The following is a 25,069-nucleotide window of genomic DNA, read 5'->3' on the forward strand; positions in this document are numbered from 1 at the left end:
CGTCGCGGTACAAAGTTGTCGCAGCTCTAATTCGTAGCTGTACAAGTTTGCCGCCGTGTCAATTCGTCGTGACGTCAATTTATATATTACAGCGCAGAATCAATTCGTCGTGACGTCAATTTATATATTACAGCGCAGAATCAATTCGTCGTGACGTCAATTTATATATTACAGCGCAGAATCAATTCGTCGTGACGTCAATTTATATATTACAGCGCAGAATCAATTCGTCGTGACGTCAATTTATATATTACAGCGCAGAATCAATTCGTCGTGACGTCAATTTATATATTACAGCGCAGAATCAATTCGTCGTGACGTCAATTTATATATTACAGCGCAGAATCAATTCGTCGTGACGTCAATTTATATATTACAGCGCAGAATCAATTCGTCGAACCGTCGATTCTTCACTGTACATGTTCCACGCGTGGTTGTATGTAGGTTTTTGTCTTACACGGGAAATGAAACACATGAACAAAAGTGTACACGCAGTTAACTGAAAATAATTATTTTTTGTCAATGCGGAAAGGTCATCGAAATTAAAATTACAATATCAATTACATTTAAAAATTTAACTGCATATAAAAATTTAATTATATTTGAAATGTCAGTTATAAAAATTTGAAATGTTAAATAATTGATTTTTGCTGTGATAAAATTTCAATATCATGTGGAAAAATTTCAGTTTGTATGATATTCCCTAAATTACAGTGAGCCTATCTTTAACGGTAAATTTCTATCTGCCCCATTACATTATCTCCATAAGAACCTGAAATATTTAATTAATTAATAATTCAATTAAATTAATATTTAATTTTCACCGTATATGCCGCACTTCCAGCTTTTTTTGGGATTTTTGTTTTTCACAGCGAAGTGAGTTGGGCGCAGATCAAGGGTAGAAATGTACAGTGCTTGTGAATGACGATTCGATGAAGTTTTCATATTGCTTACAGGATGAGCACCGACAAAGACAATGTAATCACCAATAGGAAAGACGACTATGGGTCAGTCGCATAGATATAATATAACCATTAATCTTACGTTTATAAGCAGTCGCATATCTTTGGCTGGCTTGTTTGAATATTTTCACATAGTTTTCATTAGCGTCTAAGTTTTTGGTACAAGGTTGGTGTGCTTGGTCTACATTTTTCTGTTGGCAAGTACATGGAATATTGCAAAACCGAACGTGGAAATGATCTGTTGGTTTGCGTGTGTGTTTAAAAGTTTTTTCGTCATAATTCATGTTTCGAAATTAGAAAAACTTTTAATGCAATTGAATGAATTAGCCTAAAATAGCATCACACTTGTTATTCTATTAATCATCATCTGGCTTTTTATTGCGATATTCACGTTAGATAAGTGTTTAAATAAAATGTTACTCGAACTGAAAATAAATAAAGGTATAGATATTGTGGAGTGTGTTTATATGCACGGTACGAATTGTTTTTAAAATTAAAATTATCCTAATAAATGTAGGCTGTAATTAGAGGCGGATTTATAGCTTTGCCACCTGTGGACTATTCAAACCTTGCCTCCAGTCTTCCTTTCTAATTCATGTTCTTGATCACCAATTACTCAATTTTGGTTACGCCCTTTCACTTGAACTTGTCATTTTATATAATCTTATACTGTCTGTTAATGTTAGTTCAAACTTGTGTTGTAAGAAGAAATTTTTACTAATCGTTGACTGGAGCCGTATGAGTGTAATGTATTTACATGAAGTTACATATAGGGCCGCAACTAATGGGGAGCAGGCGGGTCTCGTGTCCCGGGCGCTGGATCAGTGGGGGCACAAATTTTATATGCAACCCTCTCCTTCAACATTACAAGGGAGCGCCAAAATTCGCACTTTCTCCGGGTGACGAAGCGTCTAGTTGCGGCCCTGGTTACATACAATGGGCTAATTAAAAGTCTGTGATTTCATTCCTTTTACTTCAGAATTGTTACTTTAGAGTTGGGAAAAAAAATCAAAAATTGATTGACATTTGCTGTGGTGTCAGAGACAGGGATGCTGTGGGTGCCCAGGGTACTTTATGGAATGGGTATGAGCACACAGAGAAATGATTCAGAAATCAAAATTTCCAACTTCAAGATCAAGACAAGAACCCACAAGTTCCAAACACTTCCGGCATCCTTGGCCAGTCAAAGGTGCCGTTATGGAGGAAACATTGAGGAAGGAGGAGGAGCTCAAAATCGCAATTCATTCCGTAAATAATTGACTTCCCCCGTACTCAGGAGGCGAAATGGTGCATTGCATTATATATTCACGAGTTATTGGAGTGGGGGGGGGGGCTCAAATGGCATCAGCCCCCAGTTTCTGGCACCTATGGTCAAAGTGTTTGAATATTATTTCGGTGTGATAATACAAAGTGATTAGAAATGTACATTGCATTGCAAAAACATAATTTGAAAATAAGACTTTTCGCAGCTGTTACACATAAAACTTAGATACATTGTCGATAAAAAATTCCTTAAAGATATATTCTCTGCATGGATACATTTAATAGAGTGAATTACGGAAATCGTGCTGGGAGGGGGGGGGGGCACATTGATCACAATTTATTATCATGATTAATTATTGATTTATTATCTCGATGTTCACCACCAACGCCCTTCGTTGCAAGAAATGGAAATCCCTACAGAAAGCGGGAAGCGTGGCTCAAGGCCGCAACTACGTAGATGCTCGGTCACCCGGGTCAAGCACGCATCTTGACGCCCCCTTGTAATGTTGAAGTTTCAGAATGAAATTTGCGCCCCCCCCCTCTTGTCTAGAGCCCGAGGCCCACCTGCTCCCCCCTAGTTGCGGCCCTGGCGCGGCCTATACGATGGAAACTAAATTTTCAAAATTTATTTGATCCCAAATTAGCATCTTGGTATGCTCCCCAACGCCCCTCACAGCGAGAAATGTAAATCCTGAGAAATGCGGCTTATATGGTGAAAATTAAATTTCAAAAATTTATTGGATCCCAATTTATTATCTTGGTGTATGTTCCAATGTCCCTCGATGACTTCAATTAATACATTCCTTCATTTGTTAAAAATTATAACAGAGATGGGAAGGGGGAACATTTCCAATAAATGAGAAAAAAGTTACATTTTTTGCGCCTAAAGCAACTATATACCCCATGGCCCCCACAAGGGATGGGCTGACAAAGCTCCAGCCCTGGGGCCCGGGATGATTTTCACCTTTTTTTGTTTTTTCACGCTGTAAATTCATCATAAAGGGGGCCCGTAAAAATCTGGTCGGGGGCCCACATAAGATCCTGGCCTGGGACCCCTGCTCCAGGATGTGGGGGCCATGACATACCCTATTTATAAGATCACAACAAACATATGAATTTTAAAGCAATTCAAATTTGTCGCGACGAAATGACTTCGCTACAAATTTGTACCGCGACGAAATTAACCTGCGACAAATTTGTACCGCGATGAGTTTGTATCACGACGAATTGACGCTGCGACAAATTGAACGCGACGAATTGACCTAGACTTTATAGCGGTTCTGTTTTAGTTGAGAAAAATTAGTGAAGTGGTAAGTTTTTTTTTGGCGGAAAAGTACGCCATCTTTTGTGTAAACCGAAAGAAATGACGTCATCGAAGATGCTCGCGCAGGCCTCCTGCTTCCTCAGTTTACCTTGACTATGTCGGCCTATCCTATACATCGGTGTTTCTTAACCTTTTTTGCCCGTGGCCCCCTTTGAACCATATTTTTTTCTCGTGGCTCCCCTGTCTTACCCAGAGTTTTCAACGCTCATCTAGAAGCAAGACACTTTATACGTATTGAAATGATTTTTTTCAGTGAATTTATACTGAACGAAAATGTTGCAAAGAAAATTAGCCTCCAGACCACTAGGCTAGTGGCACTAGCCTATAATTTATTGATCTCCCCGCTAGTCCGAGTTCTATCAGGACCGTCTCAACATCATGGCCCCCCCCCCTTAGGCAAAGTGATGCTATGGTAGTACCATACTTTAGCAGGAAATAAACAGCCTACATATTTCCTACTTATTTTCAAAATTAATATTGTAGTATACAAAATATCATAAGGTGGGGTCACTTATGGGCATAAGGCCCCTGGACATGACCCCTCACAAGAGTGGGACTCACAGAGCTACAGCCCGGGACCTAATATGGTTTTCATCATTTTTTTTTTGTTTTTCATATAATAAATTTCATATAGGGAAGGGGGTCTAAAAAATTTAGCCGGGGACTTGAGAAAAACCCCATCCTAGGAAACTTGTTGCAAAATGTAGGCGGTGAGCATGGCCCCCCACACGCTGGAGCGGGGCCCCCAGGCTGGAATCTTTTGCGGGCCCCCTGTCAGACTTTCCACGGGTCCCTTCTGCAGTTAAATTATACGATGAAAAAGCAAAAAATAATGAGAACTGTCCCGGGCCCTAGAGCTAGCGCCCCCCCCCCTCCCTTTGTGGGGGCCATGGCGGTGAGGCCTGGGTGGGTCCATGCCCTATAGAATTCTATAGGGCATGGTTTTATAGGTGGTTTTGTTGGATTCTCTCTCTCACTGTAAGTGTTAGTCACTAATATAAAATCTTTATTTCTTCACACCTTAATTTTTCTTCTCAGCTCTCCAAACCACCTGCCATGGCCCCATGGCCCCCACATAGAGGGGGCCCGGGACGATTATCATAAGTTTTTGCTTTTTCACGCTATAAATTAGCTACAGAAGGGGCCCGTTAAAAGTCTGACCGAGGGGCCCGCAAAAGATCCCAGCCTAGGGGCCCCACTACAGGATGTGGGGGCCATGCATGGCCCCCTTGAATTACTGGGCCCCGGTTGAGAACCACTGCTATACATCATCGGGCTTAGTGCTGCCATCTAGTAAGAAATAACGAATAAACACACGGATAACTTTGTCCGCTGGCGTCTGTTCTGACGCCAAAATCTCGGGGCTGCGATGAAAATCGTCTGGTTGGCGAGCATCTGTCATGTCATCTGTTGACAAGTTGCAGCGCGCCGTCGTCTGCGCTGTCGTGCGTTCCTTCAGTTATTCATAAATGGCGGTTCGGCGTTATAACACGTCATTGTTATAATAGCCCCGGTAATTATTTTTCTTCCTTCGTTCAAATATGGTGATAAAGTTTCGTTTAGCGCTGAATTATTTGAATTCTAATTTAGTTTACGACGGGACGTGAAGCGCTTCTTGGTGGTTGGGAAGGAAGGAAGGCGAGAAATTATGGGCGTCAGCTCTACCCTCAAGAATGTGATTTTTTTCGTTTCTTTGTGCTGTTTATGGTGAGTTGATTCATAATTATTACATTATTATTAATGTTTCATGCTTCCCCCCATCAGTGAAGTCTTAAGGAATGGGCCTACCCGGGCACCTCAAGCGAAGAGGGGCCTCACAAAAATGAGATCTAGTTGAAATTTTCGAGTATTTGTTTGGTAAGGGCCTCGGAAAAATCAATTGGCCCGGGGGCCCATGATACTCCTGAGACGGCCCTGTCCCCATATGGAAGCGAGTGCACGGGACTCCCCAACACCGAATGGATCATTTCGATTTTTATCGCAATTGTGTGGCGGAGTTTCGCCAATGAAAAATTTTCGCATGTTTGCCCTACTGTCAAATATCATATCTTTGCCTTCCCCCCCCCCCCCCCCCCGGCTTGAAATATTATGCTTTGTTAAACACCAATTTTCGTTTACAACTGTACTGTCAGTGCATGGGGCACACTTGGACAGCGGGGTCAAAGTCGGATTTATGGTTCTGCCCAGGGCCGTCTTAAGAGCATCATGGGCCACGGGCCAAATGATTTTTCTGAAGCCCTACCAGGCAAATTTTCGAAAATCTCAGATCCCATTTGTGTGAGGCCCCCGGGCCGTGCCTTAAGACGGCACTGGTTCTGCCGTCTCTGTGGGCTACAAAAAATTTTCTTGTCTAGTCATTCTTCAAATCAACCACCCTTCTCTATAGCCTCCTTAGCCCCAGCGAATATGATGCCTCTGCATGTCACTTTTGGTTGCTACAATGTTTGAACACTGTTGGTAATATATTCTGTCACTCTTTTGGTCGTTCACTTGTGGGGCCTGGTTCCTCTCTATTGTTCACTTCCATACTTGCACACTCTTTTGTTCCCTCCCATGCTTATACAGACTCTCTGGGATACTTTTTCATCGCTCGCTGATTTGGTCAAGTCACTCTTTTGATTGTTCACATGCTTGCAGACTGTTTCAATTGCTCACATGCATGCATACACTCTAGGTTACTCTTTACATATCTCACTCGTCATATGTATGCACAATTTCTTGGTTAATCTTTCACTAACGTGGACCCTCACTGTCTAGGTCACTCTTCTAGTTTCCTCCATGATCATATTCTAGGTCAGTGGTTCTCAACCTTTAGAAGCCTGCGGCTAGTTTTCATAATTTTTTTTTGTAAATTGAAAGCCTTTCACGATAAAGGAAAATGAATGGGAGAAAAAGGAAACGGCTGGTCACTCTCGGTCTGGTATCCGGTATGAATGATGTCAGGGCCCGGCAGTTGAGGAAACTGCTGTAGGTCACTTCTATGCTTACGCACTCTTTTGGCCACTCCTATGCCTAAACATTCTTCAAATCACATTTTTTTTTTATCACTCAATGATCTGGTCCGTCTATTTGCTGTCACTGTTTTGATTAGTCACATGTAGGCACGCTGTTTTAATTGTTCACATGCTTCAGACCTATCTTCTGGTCATTCATTGGCTCTCTAGGTTAATCTTTTGGTTACTCACGTGCTTGCACATGGTCTTGGTCACTCGCTGACCTATTCCTTTGCTTAGAGGAACCTACCTAGCTCGAAGTATCTGTCAATAAATTTCCATACATTCCCTTGGGAATTGTAGTACCAAATTATCTTGGGTGTTCACTATGAGTGTATTTATAGGGGGTGTGGCGGGCAACAGCAAGTTTGGAGGGGCAACAAATTTTAAGAATGCGTTTTTAAGAAAATAAGAATTGGAGGGGAAGCAAAAAACTTATTGTAGCTCACAGACGGTAAAACCATATATCTGCCTCCGACAAGAGGTTCTCAATCGCCAGGCCCTGACATTAGTGGAACCAGGGCGCGAGTGGTCCATTGTTTTATTTCCCATTAGGTGGATGTATGACCAGGCTTTCAACCAGGGCTGTCTTAAGATTGTCAAGGGCCCCCGGATCAAGTGATTTTTCTGAGGCCTTACCAGGCAAATTCTTGAAAATTTCAACCAGATCTCATTTTTGCTTTTTTTCCCCTTTTCTCTTGAGGCTGCCGGGCCCATGCCTTAAGATGGCACTGCCTTCAACTTGCGGAGAGAAATCAACTAGGCCGTGGGCTTAAAGGTTGAGAACCACTGACCTCAAAAATGTGTAAGCATGGGAGTTACCAAAATAGTATGCAACCATAGGACTGAAACCAAACAAGTATGCAACAAGCATGATATATAGCAATCAAAATGAGTCCACAAGCATGCTAGTGATGATAATTACAAGAGTGTGCGAGCATGTGAGCAATCAAAAGAAAGATTTAAAAACACTGGGGTGTATTTACAGCTAGCTGGGTGAGGGCAGAGCGGGTTAAAGCACAGGGTGGAAAATGAATGGAGTCAAGAAAAAGAGTAAGAGAAGGGCGGCAAAATTTTTGTAGCCCACAGGTGGCTAAACTTTTAGTCTGCCTCTGCCCAGGAATCTATAATATTATTAAAACTACTGCATTATATAATATCTATATACATCAAACAATACCAGTGTATTTTTTACCAATAGTGATCATAAAATTAGTTACGGCTTCTTGATACGTCAGCCTTCCTATTCAAGCAAAATGGTTTTCATCATTTTGCGCTGTTAATCCCTTCACTGCTGACGAAATCTTACATGATCCGCTCCCCAGTGCTACTCTTTTTCAGTCGCGAAGAGTTAAGGCATATACTTTATACGCCAGTTAACACACAGGCTCCCTAGGGTATATATATATACCCCATGGCAGTTAAGGGGTTAATATTAATTGCTTAATTTGTTGCCTGAAGAAAGAAATAGAGTATGAGGAAACCTTATATTTCTATACATCAATATCACAGCTTCAAAGCTTGTCAGCTCTTTGATCAGTGTGGGGGAATTTCAATTCAACATATTTTTAGAGCTATAATATTTCATGTTAAACCAGTGTTTCAATAAGAGGACAATATCACCCCCCCCCCTCCCTGGTTGATGGATGTGAAATGCCATGGGGTTGGTAGAAGTTACAGGCATAATATGGGATCCTATGAGTTGGCTCTAGTTGGGGGGGGCGATGAAAAAAAATATTCTGAAAAAGGTAGTGATAGAACAGAAAATTTGGGAACCTATGGGTTAAATGGATTGGATGGGCAATATTGAATTATGAGAGATTGCCCTAAAATGACGGATAGCAGTCATTTTGATAGCAATATAAAGAAAAAATTATACAGGTCTACAAAAAAAACTTTTTTAGTTTTGATATACAGTAGAATTTCAGTTAATGAGCTTAATTCGTTCCGCCAATGTGCTCATTATTTGAATCAAACTTCACCATAGGAAATAATGAAAACTCGTATAATTCATTCTACAATTATTTATTCACATAAAAATGACTAATAAAAATGGCATTCAATCAATAAACACAATAATAATAAAATATAATACAATAAAATATACATAATATAAATAAAGCCATAAATAAACATACAATACGATGTTTACAAGCATCATTGACTGTCGTTTAGGCCAATTTACAGACATTACACTGTTGTTTGCAGACCTATCCTTTTTGCATGACTTGGATAAGGCTCAAAACGAGCCTATCCAATGACACTATGCTTTTGCCTCCTTTTTAGGATTTCTGGGAAATGGGAATTTACAGTGTTCGTTGGACAGATTCCTTGCTCGCACGCTGCTACAGCTTTATTTGGGTGATTCTTTTCTTTGTTGACCTTGTCACCAGTTGTGTCATCTCTGCAGCAAATGAAACAATACCGAAAGTCTCCTCGAAACTTCCTAAATTTCCTAAACCTTGGTGGAACCACGAATGTAATCTGACTATTAAAGCACAAAAGAAAGCATGGAGTAGGTTCCGGCGGTATCCTACCCATGACAACAAGTTGGCATTTTTAAAAGCAAAGGCGATGGCGAGAAGAACCAGGCGCCAGGCTCAACGCGAGTCCTGGCAAAAGTTTACCACGGGAATCAATTCATCTACTTCATCGAAAGTCATTTGGGACCGGATCCGAAAAATCAATGGTCATTATCAGTCTCATCCAATCACCATTTTAAACACCAATGGCACTATCATCAGCGATGTGAGGGATATTGCGGATACCATCGCCGCCCATTTCGCCACTGTCTCCAGTGATGCGAATTATCTCCCATCGTTTCATCCCATTAAATCATCGGCCGAACGTACATCGTACACCTTCCGGCCTTTTACACCGGAGGGGTACAATTCATTGTTCACCCTTCATGAACTGACGACGGCCTTGCAGCGAAGTCCTGACTCATCTGTAGGGCCCGATGCTATTCATTATTCCATGATTCGGCATCTATCACCAGAATCACTGTCACATTTACTCATATTATTCAATCGGATCTGGGTCAGCCATTCATTTCCTGACACCTGGCGAGCAGCCATAGTTCTTGCATTCCCGAAGCCTGGCAAAAATCCTCAACAACCTAACAGTTACAGACCTATTGCTTTGACCAGTTGTCTATGTAAGCTCATGGAACGCATGGTCAACTATCGCCTTATGCACTACCTTGAGGTTAACAATATTTTATCGAAACATCAAAGCGGCTTTAGACGGTTCAGGTCCACAACATGCAATATGTTACGCCTTGAGACATCAATAAGACAAGCATTTGTAAAGAGGGAGCATATGCTAGCCATATTTTTTGACATAGAAAAGGCCTACGACCGTACTTGGAGGCACGGAATTCTTTCCGACCTCTATAATAGCGGCTTGCGGGGCAACTTGCCCATTTTCATTAAGAACTTTCTCGCTCGCCGCATCTTCCAGGTACGGATCGGAAGCACATTATCAGCTCCCCAAATTCAAGAACAAGGTGTACCTCAAGGTAGCATTTTAAGTGTTACACTTTTTATTTTAAGACTCAACGGGGTGTTGAACCAACTCCCGTTGTCTGTCACTGGCGCACTTTACGTGGATGATCTCTTGATATCATATCAATCAGTGAATATGAGGACAGCCGAGAGACAATTGCAAACCGCACTCAACAAGATCAGCAAGTGGGCACATAATAACGGCTTCTCATTTTCCGCTGACAAAACTGTCGCTATGCACTTTTGTCGGCGTCGAGACCTACATGATGACCCACAATTGTTTCTAAACAATAGTCAAATACCAATAGTAGAAAATACAAAATTCCTCGGCATCACATTCGATAAAAAGCTTACTTTCAAACCTCATATTGCACAATTAAGAGCTCGTTGCATGAAGACGATGAACCTCTTGAAGGTCATCTCGTCTACATCATGGGGAGCAGACCGTAAGTCACTCATTCACTTGTATAAAGCTCTAATAAGATCAAAGCTTGACTACGGCTCCATTGTATACGGGTCAGCACCTCGGAGTTATCTGAGTGTGCTCGACCCAATTCATCATCTCGCTCTCCGCATTTGCTCTGGAGCTTTCCGAACTTCTCCCATGGAAAGCCTCTATGTCGAATGCAACGAGCCATCACTGACATCAAGACGCCAGCAACTTTCCTTGAAATATTATTTCAAAATGAAGTCTTTACCAGATCATCCACTTCATCGTGTAATTTTTAATCCCTCATTTCATAGACTATTTGCTGCTCGCCCTTCATGTGTTCCATCTTACGGTCTTCGTATGAGGGCACTTGTGGAAGAACTACAAATAGACATCAGTCGTGTGGCCCCAGTTGCTTGGCAACTGGCACCATGGGAGCAGTCTCTGCCAGATGTCTCTCTTTCATTATCATCATACTCTAGAGCCACCACAGCAGATGTCATATATCGACAGATATTCTTTAGGCACAGGGGTAGGTACAACAGGTACTTTCCCATATATACCGACGGTTCTAAGAGCCCTGGGCATGTCGGTTGTGCCTACATCTGCTGTGAGGAGACATCTTTCAAACTTCCCGACATATTTTCTATTTACTCGGCAGAGCTGTACGCAATCCTTCAGGCTCTACGTCATATACGACGCAAACGCCACCGACGATGCATCATTTATAGCGACTCTCTTAGCTCATTGCAAGCATTGTGTTCTTTTACTTTTCACATTCATCCATTTATTCATGCCATTTTTCATGAACTGCATCACCTCATTCATCACGGTACCACAGTAAAATTTTACTGGGTACCAAGTCATGTAGGAATACCGGGCAATGAAAAAGCAGACAACGCAGCTCGAACAACAACTAACATTGACAATAGCCTTTTGGTACCTGCCAGTGACCACTTCTCAATCCTCCGGGAAGTGATGCATCGCCACTGGCAGGATCATTGGAACAATCAAGTTAATAATAAACTTCATGCCATCAAGCCCACACTTGGCCACTGGCGTTCGAGCTGCAGGACTAACCGAAAGGAGGAAGTCCTGCTTGCCCGGTTGCGCATAGGACACAGTCGCCTCACACAATCATATTTATTATTACGAGAGAGTCAACCAGAGTGCCTTCATTGTCAAAGTCCATTGACCATTGCTCATGCTTTTACTTGTTCACATCATCGTCATCATTTTACGACCGCTTTTGGTCATAGTCATCTTTCACTTCATGACATTTTAAATGACAATAGCGATGCATCTCGCATTTTTAAATTCATCAAAGCCATTGGTTTATACGACAAATTATAGTTTTTACAATTTATGTCATTGTTTTACGTTCCATGTTCCGTTTTATATGTTTTAGTTTTTTGACATGACAGAATGACATTTTTCTCATTTTTATGTCTTGCTTTGGCGCAGTTTGACCAAATTGGTCCTTGCGCCAATAAATTGAAAATCCAATCCAATCCAATCCGATTCTTTTCTACAGAATTTTGCACAGATCCGCACATTCTACTCTAATCTCATTTTATGTGAAGGACACCTTACTTCTCCCTTTTTCAGATGAGATACCTTCCGTAAACTCTCGCTGGTGCTTGCGAAATAAATCCATCATTTCTTCTACCGTCAACTTCTAAACATTTTCACCACTAGTTCTTGAATGCCTCATGCATCTCCAGCCCATAGTCTTCCCCAAGCACACCTTCTCTTCGACAAGTAGTGGCTCGTATTCGTGAGCTAGCCCCCCTCAAAGTCACGTACAGCAATGATAATCAACCTACAGTTTTCTCCAAGCAGAACTTGAAGTAAACTTTATGCGCATGGCTACAATGCTACATCTAGTTTCATATCGTGAATATTCACACTCGCACGTGTGTTAAATTTCAAACTGAGGAACGCTTACCGGAGACCATAGGGGAGAATTGCCATCCAAAAAACTAAAAAATGCCAATTATTTGTAAGCTTTTTCCATCACTGACTTGTTATCCAAAAAGCATTCATTTTTAGGTTTTCAATAGTTTTCGACGCTCATGACAGAAATTAGTTTTAGAAAAAATGTCAAACCCAACCCTGGTTACCAGCATTATGGGCCTGATTCCTATATTCATAAGGGATACATTTACCATGGAAGAGCCAAGTGTTGATACATTCATTTGCCAAGTAATCTGAAAGTCTTATAGCCTACTTTACTTGTGGAGGGCTTCCTCTGTTGTCTTTTTACCTGGGATTAGGGGGGGGGGGGCGCTCCTAATAGTCAAAGTCAGGTACTGTATATATATATATAGTAGCTGTCATTGCCATGCATTGAAAACATATATTGACTGTGTTAATTGTTACTTTCAATCTACTCCCATCTGAAGAAATAGCACTTTGCTGGGTGTTGCCAAATATGCCTCAAAATCTTTCATTGGTACCATGATATTCAATGTTCTAATGCCATTCCGTGAACATAAAAGTTTGAGAATCCTTGCATTGCGCTTTTCCACTGAATTCAAACATGGAGAGGGGAAAAATCTCGCAATATGAGTCTTGATCTTTCGGGAGTTGTTCTAAAATCAGCCCTGTTTTTTGCTCAGCACTTGATGAATTGAAAAAAATATATTTAGGCAACACACAGCTAAACCTCTCATGAGCTAAGCATGGTTTTGCTCAAGAGAACGGCTTTAAATAAGGTTTCCACAGCTAGGTGAATCTTTTCCATATTGAATGATGCACTGTCATGAAATCAGAAAATTCATCTTTAGACTCAAATTTAGTAATCACCTATTGAAAATTTTAGGTGCCAATGCTGATTTTATAGTCGCCATGGAGACCTGGCACTTGGGATTTGTCTAGCCGTGTATTTGTCTGTGGATTTTTATCATATTTCAACTGACACCCCACACACACACACACACACTTCAAGAAAAAATTGAAGTTATTGATCGTCTCGGAACCAAATTTTTAGACCCTAAATTTTTTTCTCTCCCCCCCCCCCTCCTCTTTTTTCTAGTCAGTGCTATCCATGTACTTACTCTATGCAACTTTTAGTCTCAAAAAAAAATTATCCGGGGCCTCCGAGCCATGGTTCTTTTGCTCGATTGTGATCAATTAAATAACTTTTCAAGGTTCCATTCTTTCCGGGAAAGTGGAAAAAGCTTTATCTATTACACACCCCGACTGTTTCACACAAGCGTTGTCGATTATTATTTATCATTTATCGATTGATCGTATTACTCGATTCGAATATGATACACACAAAACGCAACACGTGTCACTTTGAAGAAGATAGCGTCGTGAAAAATGAGATAAGGCACACCTCCATTGCGCGAGCCCTTTTTCATCGTGACCTACAGATTTCTCTATTATTTCAATGTTTTTCGTTTTCGTAGAAAATTTGAAACGTTTCTTTTAGAAGGTCTCAAGTTTAGGTGGGCCTATCTTCTTTGACCGCCCGTTCATAATTTTGTGAAGCGGGGCGCACTAAATATTCATATTTTCCTCAGTAAGCGAAGTGAATTTTCATATCTAGTTACAGCACTACTCAAATTCGTTCGTAATACGATGATGCAATCGGATATTTTGCATCGTCCACTACCCGCTCTGGCAATTTCCTACATATTCCCTTTCCTTGTAAGAATTTCAATTTCTTCTTTTCGCACCAGTTGACGACTTTCCGTTTCTGGGACGGTTTTGTTTGGTCATTCGCTGATGCGTGACTCGATAAAAAAAAATCATCGTATTCCCTTCTCTCCAGTTGTTTTTTTTACTCCGCGCCTACTTAATACCGGAAGAGTTGCTGGCTATTTCGAATCTTCAAACTGAATAATAAAAAAAACTACAGCAATTGTTTCCCTTCATAGTCAGCAAGCAAAACAAGTGTTATAGACCTATATATAGGCCACACGAGAACATGTGCCGGAAATTTCATGGTGTACAATTTTTTTTCCAATGCACATTACGAATCTGTTGGATACATCCGGTTGTTGCTGTGTATTTTAGCCCTGTACACGTAGGGCGGTATAACAAAACTCAAAAAATCACGCGTTCAGATTCTGGCTCTGGGATTTGATATCAGAAAATAACGTGGTGTTGAAAAGAGAAACGCTGACCCGTGTTTCCGTGTGAAATTGTCAACTGAATTGATGGTGGTGGAGTAGGGATTTAATTTCAATCTTTTTTTCCCCCATCTTTGAAAAATTGGCCTATTAAAATAGTCGAACTTCTGACTTGGTCATAATCGCTGGGTACACCCCTGATGTGGCTTTGAATCTCCTTCAAAAACCCTTTGTTAGGGCTGTCGCACTAGGGCGCTGCGGTACACAGATTAAGAACCCCTGGGTTATGGCGAAAAAATCTGTATTGGTGCCGAATATTTTCTTTGTGTAGTTACTAAATTGACAGCTGAGAGTAGCGCAAAATGTTTGGAATTTATAGTAGCATATCTGTCAACATAAAAGAGGGTCACTTTGTCCTCAATCAAAAGCTTTGTTTTAGACCTTTTTCATCTGGTAAATTTTTTTTTTTTCGGCGCCTAAAAAAAATTGTTCTGATGCTTAGATTTTTTTGCAATTTGCCCAGCCTTGGGATAGGTGCTAGAACAGGGGTCTTCAACGTTTTTTGTGTCGCAGGCACTACCTGTGCCAGTCATCAAACGAAGAGCACCCTTACGGCAACTTTGACATGAGTATGCCTGAAATCTGCATAATTATAATCCTTGGAGATGAAGTTTTCACGGAGTGATTAATTTAATTTCGTGCTCGCGAGCACTTGATAGACACAAGCATTGAGCACTCTTGATGCTTACGGAAGCACCATGGAGTCGCGAGCAACAGGTTGAAGATGGCTCCGCTAGGGAATAATGCATGTTCAGTGAATTTGTGGGTATCGGAAAATGACTCGTTCTTGCAGATTTCAAGTCCGAAATTCGGCTATCAACTGAATGACGGCGATTATAAATTAGCATGGGAAATATCACGCCCTGACACAGCCCACATATCAGTAGCCTCTGATTCAAAACGAGGCCGCATTGTTATTTCACCAAATGACATCTTTAATCAACTAATCCGGTTTGAAGGGCCAGTCTCGGCGGATTTCTGAGTTGTGCAGAGATAGCATGATAAAGTTTGGTCGTATATAGGCAATATTTGACAAGATTTTTTTGACATTCGACGAGAATGGGGTATGTGTCCCAGTTCGCCACATTTGGTATAATGTGCTCGCTACCACCATAAAGGCTACCGTCAGGGCCGCTGGTTAGATCCCGGGGAAGTACATACATGGTAAGGTATTTCCTCACTATCGAACGGCGATGTGACCGGAACTGGTGTACGGAAAAGCAGTAGTAGTTCGCCATATTGAAGTCTGACTAACGTATTTATTGTAATTTGATCAGTTGTGAACTTTTGATGATCCGTGGACTTGCCCAGGCGGGTGGCTATAGACGCGACTGAAAGAAGAAAGTGTAAAAAAAAATTGACAGACAAATGAGTACAAGCAGGGGCCCCAGGAGCCGCTATGGTGGGCGAGTGGTCATAGTGACGGACTCGCATCGCGAGCACCCGGGTTTGAACCCACCCTTACCGTCGCCATAGTGGTGGTCGGCTGAAGTTAATTTTCTGTAGTTCCCAACTTCAAGGCGTGAATGCGAACCGATCTCCCGTTTAAAGTCTCGCCACAGAGAGCAACAGACCTAACATTACAAATGTAATTCAATCGTAACACATCACTCACTTCCCTTCAGAAATATAGATGGCAGCACTGATAAATCAAACACAACACTCAGACTGTTAGGTACGTACACAGTTGCACTTCCGGCACAACTCACTAGGTAGTAAATCGCCGGTAGTAGATGGTGATAGACGTGAGTTGTGCTCGGTTTGAAAGAAAGAGAGGGGCCCCAGGAAGAAGGCATTGATGGCGGACAACTATGATCAAAGTGTTTGGTTAGTCAGCGAATATGGTTGTTCAGTGGAAAGCCGTGGGGAAAATTCTTTTCGTGTCAATATGAAATGACACCGGAAATTGTCTATCCGATTTGATTTGAGAACATCGTATGGGACGTGGCCAAAAATTCCTTTCGTTATATCCGAAGGTGTGCTATGGCGAGGCTCGACTGTAATAATTAAATTGCATAAATACTACATTCTGAATAGGTTCGGAGTCAAAGATGGTTTGGCGCTGAAGAGATTTTTTTCCAATTTGGGTGGCCTAGGCAAATGTTCTACTTGCCCATGCGTAAATCAGTTCCAGCGTACAAGGAATTTGCCGGCATTATATTCAAGAATGTACGTTATGGTATTTGTTATTGTTTTTCTTCGGCAATAACGGATCAAGGTGAATTCTTTATTCTGATTTCCTGAAGTATGGAAGTATAAATGGCTGACGACACACACCTGTGCAAACAGGTTGCGTGCATGGATTTATGGTTATGTGGGACCGAAGGTATTGTTCTGAATAAACAATTCTGACGAGTTATTAGTGGCGTTTGTTCCAGCGGCGAAGCACAGCTGCAGCTTTTCGCTCAGACGTCAGTGTGTCTTGGGCCGTTTGTTATTAGCACAGACGTGATGTGTCTGTCAAAAACCAGACCTAGAACTAACTTTTTTTTTTTGCTAAATACGTGTCATTCGTTACCTTCCAGGTTGATATATTATAATGAGGATGAGGAAATGATATTTATACTCAAAAATGGCTTCAGTGTATTTACATTTTTTTTTTCAAAAAAAAAAATACAATTTTGCGAATTTATTACCACAGGCATTTGTAACCTGCTGTTTTCTGTATTCTCCTTCTGTGCTTTGGGCGCAGTAGCCTAGGTCGATAATATACTCGCCTAAAGTAATAAAGAATGTTTAGAGATGTCAGTTCGAGACCCAGTTCGTCCTTAACAGAAACTTTTTTGTTGCGGCAGTACAACAGAAAACGGTGACATGACCACAAAAAAATATTGCTACCCACAGGAAGCACGCCGATTTGTTAACGCACCAACCTCTCTGAGTATAAAAGAAAAGGCTGCCGTTCGGAATCTTCAATAAATTGTAGGTTCCGGTATAATTTGCCCTCGTGTGCGAAAGTGACCGTAGTGCGACAAAAATGATTAAATGACTTACTGTGCTTATAGAGGCACGGTTCGCCTAACACCCAACAATATTCTATGCTTGTGACTAGCCTGGAAGTTTAGGCGCTAAAAATGTGGCATAATTTTTGGCAGGAAGAAAAAATAAATAACAAAGATATTTAGGGTCTAAAAACTTGTTGAAAATTTGGTGCACTTAATCCGTCTATTGTTTTAATTACAGTTTATAATAACTGCATTTTTATCCACGTTAAATTGATTTCAGGCTCGAAATAAAATGTTATAAGACCCTCACAGGATCAGGCCCATTCCAGGGCTACCATTACCAGACTCGAAGCCAGTAGAGAAAATTATCTGTGGGGGCTACCTCGAATTGCGAATAACTCTCATTTATTTGTTGTACTATTTGGAATAACCATTATCATTTCTGTAGTTGAAACATTGCTCTTGTTCTATATTAGTAAGAAAAAACAATTTTTTTTTATATTATCACGTAGGCCCCCTATATGCAGGACACCTTCAGCACGGGGCCCTGTGTGGCCGCATCTATCACACACCCTGTAAAGGCGACTCTGGTGAATTTAAAGAATACCAAAAAATATTTGTGTAAAATATATATAGCCATGGTTGTTTGCAGTGCATTTATGGTGCAAAAAAACATGCCCCCCCCCCCCAGATCCTTGTCTGCTCCTACCCCGACTTGTTTGAGGCATGACGTCCATTCATGACATCTTGGGACAATTATCGGTTTGCTATACACATACAACGCATTGGAACGCCTGAGCGAGACGCAAAGCATGTGGAAAAACAAAAATTTCTAATATTTTCCCCCGTTTTTCTAACATGGGCTGTTTGCTCATCTGAAACAAAATCATTCACGTCAAATACCTTCCGGTCAAATCAAAGTTAATTCATGGCAACACCAATCTCAGATCTTTTGTTTGCGTCTAAAAGGGGCTGGAATTGGGGGGGGGGGACTTTCTAATGATAGTTAATACTGAGAGTTGTGGGGAAAAAAAATTTTAATAATCCTTTTGAAGTTTTCGATGCTCAAAATATCCAAGTTTTACAGATTATGGCCTCTGAAATTCACTAATTAAACCTAAAACTGTGTTAAAATGGGCACACACACATTTATGGTACGAAAATTTAAAAAAAAACGTATTTTGTCTGAACTTCCGGTTTTTACTTATGACCGATTCCTTACTCGGAGGTATTGAACTCTTAAATTAAACGACCCGATCAAGTCGCATCAGTCATTAGCGTTACGATGATTTGGTTCCGACCGTATTTCGGAATTGTCATATGGGTGCTCTTTCTTTTTTCCGGGTGCTTTTAAGATATCACTATTCTAACTCTCCCTGTTCTCTGCAACCCAGCTTGTTGAGAAACCCGGGTCCTTACAGAATGAAAGTACTCCGTGCGATGTGCTCAGATTGAATTTTTTGTGCGTCATTTGATGTGCTATTCCGTGACTACATCAGTGATGATGGGAGCATAGACTACAATTACTACTTTCTTTCGAACCGAGCACGACTCCGGTCTATCGCCAGGGCAATTTATTACCGATTGTGTCGTGTCGGAAGTGTGAGTGTGTATGAATTTTTAGTGCTGCCATCTAAATTTCAGATTGAGTGAAGTGTAATGATTGAATATTTGTAGTGTTGTGTTGCTCTCTGTGTCGAGACTAAGGCCGAACACATACTGGGGAGTCGACAAAGAGAGCGATTTCAAAAGAGAAAATACATCGATGCTCATCTCGATGTCCCCTCACATACTGACGAGGCGGAGAGAGCGAAAATGACCGCAGGCGTTCTGAAGGGTAAAGAAGAGAAGCCTTTGAGCGGGAAAAGTGACATCTCGCCAACTAGTAACCCTACCAGCCTGTTCATGCCAAATCAATCAGTTTGGCAATATTGGAGGATTCCAATAAACCAGCGGTTCTCAACCAGTGCTCCATAGAGCCCTTAGGGCCCCGTGTGAACTCCCAGGGGCTCCGTGGCCACTCGAGGAAAATAAATAAAAAAAACCCAGTAAATTTGAAAAAAATAATTATTAATATTTTTGAATAATAAAAATAGGTCAGAAACTTTGATGAATAAATAAAAAATAGGCGTCCCGGGCGCCGCCATAGAAATTACATACCGGAAAGGGCTACGTGGGTCAAAAAAGGTTGAGAAGCGCTGCAATAAACCCATTAATCCTCAAAAGACTACAAGTCCTGATATATGTTTTTAATGACTTCTTGTATCAAACCGTTGTTTCGAATAATATTATTGCATAATGTTATTATATTATAATATTATTGCATAATGTTATTATATTATAATATTATTGCATAATGTTATTATATTATAATATTATTGCATAATGTTAGTATATTATAATATTATTGCATAATGTTGTTATATTATAATATTATTGCATAAAGATTTAAATAATTATACTTCAATCAAGATAGAGAGACAACAGAATTAGTTATACACTGAATAAAAATACATGCCTATAATCCGCAGAAGCTAATTTCGATACTTTCTAAACAAAATATCACCGTTAATGAGATGAAGTGAGAAGTTATCCACACACCTCGATACGCAACTGTAATTTTTTTATGGCCACCGTATCGTTATGAAAATGATTGTTATTAGCGATAAATGTATACGTGGTCGTTAAGCACAAATTATCAGTGTGGATCCATTATTTATGACATCCCAGAATTATAGATTCCTCCTATATGCAGAGCCGTCTTAAGAGCATCATGGGCCCAAGGGCCAAATGATTTTTCTGAGGCCCTACCTACCAGGCAAATTCTCGAAAATCTCAACCACATCTCTCTTTTGTGAAGCCTTTTTTATCTTGAGGTCTCCCGGGCAGTGCCGTCTTAAGGCATGGACCCACCCGGGCACGGCCCAGGGACCTGAAGAGAAAAGGGGCCTCACAAAAATGAGATCTGGTTGAAATTTTAAAGAATTTGCCTGGTAGGGCCTCAGAAAAATCACTTGGCCCGGGAGCCCATGATGCTCTTAAGACGGCCCTGCTCCCTGGTCGTGCCCTGGTGGACCCATGCCTTAAGATGGCACTGCTTTTGGCAGTGTTCTATACATAACCAATTTCAATGAACGCGCGGATGATGCAATAAACTGGTTTTGATTTTGTAAGAAATATAGAGATATGTATTGTGTGTGAGATGTTCATTATTTGTATCAGAAAAAATCTCGTGTCTCTTTCATAACACACGACATTCCAATTCAAATCCACGGAAATAACAGATATTCAGTACAATAAAATAAAAGAGAAAAAAAACAGAAACCGTGTTTCGACAATGTTAGTAAGCGATGAGCAATCATCACGGTGTTTATCCGTTTTCCTAAAAAACGGGTTCTCAATCTCAAACATTTTCCACCCGCACCGCCCATTTCTCTTATGTAGAGCCATTGGCGTACGCAAAGGGGGGATTTGGGGTTCTAACACTCCCCCCCCCCCCTTAAGCCAAGATTATAGTGTTATTTTGCCGGAAAAAACGTAAACCCCCCCCCCCAGAAGGAAAAACAAATCTGAACCCCCCCCCCCCCCGAGAAAATTCTGCGTACGTCTATGTGAAGAGCAGTTGTAAGAAAAGCATTTCTTTGAAAAACCTTTGTCAAGACCACTGCGAAGCTGCACCCCTGACAAAGGTTGGCGCGCACAGTTTGAGAACCCCTGCTAATCCATCAACGTGTTGACAAATACAGGGCCGTCATTCGAGGGGGGGGGGGGCTTTTGAAAATACACTAAAAATGGTATATATACATACAAATATATATATATATACTAGGGGGCTCTGCCCCCCCCCTTTTCTCATCACAACATATCTTGTTTATTTCGTTCCACTTCATCAGCGTACTATGGAAAGGGACATGTGAAAGCACCAGCTTACTGAAGAAGCGAATTTTATAATAAGAAAACAACAAAAAACAAATGTGATTCATCAAGTACCCCCAGAAAACTTGCCCATGGGGGGTCCCCAGACTCCAATTCGCTGAATTTTAGTGGGGCCCAGACTGGATTTATCTCGGGCTACCGATGTGTTGCAAATTTTACATTGTTAAACAACAAAAATCAATGAGATTCATCAAGGGACACCGAAAATGAAACTTGTCAACATTTCCATGGGGCCCCGACCTGGAGACTTGTCGGACATCTCCCCGGTGAGGGGACACGAAAATTTTAAATTTTTATCAATTTTAGAACGAATGAAATCCAGGGCCCCCATTCAGCAGCAGGGACCCAATACTCAGATTTTTAGTGGGGGACGCAGACTGAATTCTGGATTTATCTCGGGCTTCCGCTGTTGCAAATTGTACAATGTTAAACAACAGAAAAGAATGAGATTCATCCAGGGCCCCCTAAGGAGAACCTGCAAACATGCGGCCCCCGACTTGGAAGCTTGTCGGTCATCCCCGGTGCGATCGCCATGAAAATTTCCATTTGTATTCATTTTACCAACGAATAAAATCCAGGGTCCCCAACCAATTACCTGGGACACCAATTCGCATACTTTTAGTGAGGCCCCCCAGATTGGCTTTATCTTGTGCTTTCGTTGTTGCAAATTCTGAAACGTTAAATAACAGAAAAGAATGACATTCATCCAGGGCCCCCAAAATGAAACGGTCCCCTCGGAGCTTGTCATACATCCCCCCTGTGAGTGCCACGGCAAATGTTCATTTGTATTCATTTTACCAACGAATAAATTCCGGGCCCCCCTTCCTCAATTACCCGTGACCGAATTCGCAAATTTTATGGGTTCCCCAGACTGGATATAGCTTGAGCTTCCGCTATCGCAAATTTTTCAATGTTAAAGCAGCAAGAAAACAACGAGATCCATCAAGGGCCCTGGAAATCAAACCTTTTAACTTCCCCATTAAGGTATATGTGCAATCCCCCCGGGTACTCCGACCCTGTGTGTTGGGAGCACTGGTGTTATATGTATAGGATACATATACATACCTCTCAGCATGACCCCCCTTCCCCCACAAGGGCAGGGCTGACAGGGGCCGGAACGATTCTTATCACTTTTTGATTTTTCACACTATAAATTAACCACAGAGGGCCCCCGAAAAGCTGGTTTGGGGGCTCGCCATCTATTCCAGTCTAGGGGCCCTGCTGTAGGATGTGGGAGCCTCTCAGTACATGCACGTAACTTGGTCCCGATGGGTTAAATGGGTCCCGAATATGCTAGAGTTAAATGAATACTTGACCTAAAATCGTAACCGATTTCCATCACTCAAAAAACGTCACTCACCTCCGTAACATAAAATCGTCACTAATTTCGGTTGCTTAGAAACAGGCCCTTTTCGAGTTTGTGATTTTATATTATAGAGTAGATATACATAAATTGAGTTCATGTTCTTTGCCTGCCCCCTTCCCTGGAAAATGTTGAAATGACGTTCCTGGAAAAATCTCTACAAATTTTCGTTGAAATTCTAAGAACATGTTCAGTATTGAGTAGAAAATTAGTGTCGACCAGCAAGTCTCAACCTTTTTTCTGAGTCACGGAGCCCTTTTTAGTATATAATTTCTACGACGGAGTCCCGTACGCCACGTTTTTTTTTTTTGTCATAAAATTTACTGATTCACTTTACTTTAATTGAGTGAACGTGGAGCCCCCTCAACCAGTGCACGTGGAGCACTGGTTGAGAACCACCGGTATAGACAATACATAGATAAAGTTTTCTTTCTAAAAGATTTTTGATGTGTTTGTGGGGAAGTCAGGATTTTTCCGCCCCAGCGACTGCATAATGATTTATAGTGGTATATAACTTATGATTTTATAGTGGTTTTCCAGTTTCCGACAGAAATTTGCCACCCTTTACATTTTGCAGCCCAGAGCAAAGGCGTGGGCATGAAAAAACATTGAGAGGGCTGAAAGTTGCCAGTCGTCCCGTGACGAGCCTCGAGCCCGTATGTAGAAGGATGCAGTGCCCCGCTTTATTTATTCATTAATTGGGGAAGGGGGTTCTCAGTCCCCAACACAAAATTTATTGGGGGGGGGGGGGGGTTGAAATAGCCCCCCCCCTTCCGCCATGTTTTGGTGCCTACGTCCCATGGCAGTACGGCAGTACGTTTCTTATTAAAAGCTATTCAGAGACAATTGAAAAGATGAAATTTGCGCCCCTCCTGATACTACGCCCAGGAAACCAGACCAACCCCCCCCCCCCTAGTTGCAGCACTGTCCGTTCATCAGAAGGAAGTTCTCTTGCACATAGTGTAGTTTTCCATGCAAAAAGCGCAATGGGATGGGCGGAAATTTGCGAAATATCTATCTCGTTAGTCCCAGTAAAATTTTGAAAAATATTCACGTCTAAAAAAATGACGGGGGGGGGGGGAATTAATCCGTAAAATGCTGTCACAACAATCGTCAAACTTTTATATTAGGATAGACTGGGTTAAGCACAAAAAAATGGGAATCGAAAAGAAGAGAGAGCGCCAAAAGTGAAAAAAAATCCGAAGCACTCCCTCGAAACGAAATGGGTGTGATGATGATGATCCCCCTTCAGAAGTTCTCTTTTTTTTCCAAGAGAGTGAGGAGAAAAAAAAAGGGGAGAAAACTGACCAATCCCCAAATAGCGTCTGATTTTACCTCGCGATGAAAACAAACCGGCTTGAAAGAATCGCGTACCTCTTGAGCCGCCTCTTTCTCCCCCTCGTCTCGCTGCCCGAGTATGTGAGGCGCAAAACAAAACAGTACATTTGTTTTCGCCGCTATTTCGTACCTCTCCGCTCACATCCCCAGTATGTGTTCGGCCTAACGGGGAGATCGACTCGCATCCGCTGTTCAAAGTTGAGAACCACAGAAAACCAATTTTAGCCGAACATCACTGCGGCGCCCGTGCTATACGAGTCCGCCCCTATAACCCTCGACCACCCCCGTTCTACAACTATTACCAACATGAAAAGAAATCGGTCCTGGAGAAGTAAAAAAAATAATATTTCACACCGTTTTTATCGGGTGGCTTCTGAGAAAATATGGCCTTTTGCCTAAATTTTTCTTCGGCCTATCAAACCTTGCTTCCCACTTCGATCTGAGCTGGCTCTAGGACTGGGATAAAAGATTTGTTAGTTAGCGAATATATCATAAAATATTTTTGGTGATTACAAATTGCTGTGAGGACAGGGTGACCTTGGTGAACTCGCTCATGCTAAAATCAGGCCCAAATCGTACTCCAATCACATTATTCAAAAATAAAATTTTGTTTGGATGCACTAAAACACTACGTCGATGACGCAACTGAAGAGACGTCAGGTTTGTGATGTCAACATGAATGCAATATGCAGATATTTCGGAATGAAATAATATTGCTTTGTTCCTTGAACCTTTTCCTTTCAGTCATTATGGGTGATGGTCATGCTAATCGGTAACTTGCGATAATGAGGTTTTTTTTTAAAACTAAGTGTCATCAGAATTTCTCGATGATTCCTGTTAGGAAACTGTCTTTTTTCTTTTATTTCT

General features: G+C 41.4%; 1 protein-coding gene across 4 annotated transcripts in view; it reads left to right on the forward strand.

Moving 5' to 3' along the window:
- Nucleotides 1–4,951: 4,951 nt before the first annotated feature.
- The window catches only part of LOC149084073 (SUN domain-containing ossification factor), a 57,065-nt gene continuing 36,947 nt past the window's right edge, over nucleotides 4,952–25,069 (forward strand). Inside the window, exon 1 of one of the 4 annotated variants that reach the window (XM_089234422.1) lies at nucleotides 4,952–5,256. In XM_089234422.1, the coding sequence (XP_089090548.1) occupies nucleotides 5,198–5,256 (59 nt within the window). In that variant the 5' untranslated portion in view covers nucleotides 4,952–5,197. The remainder of the gene's footprint in view (nucleotides 5,257–25,069) is intronic. The other 3 variants (XR_016192943.1, XM_089234423.1, XM_089234424.1) reach the window with 3 other exon arrangements.

This window comes from Pholcus phalangioides, unplaced genomic scaffold (genome assembly GCF_987345545.1).
Source record: "Pholcus phalangioides strain wild (caught in Gottingen) unplaced genomic scaffold, Ppha-v1.0 ptg000008l_1, whole genome shotgun sequence".
NCBI lineage: Eukaryota > Metazoa > Arthropoda > Arachnida > Araneae > Pholcidae > Pholcus > Pholcus phalangioides.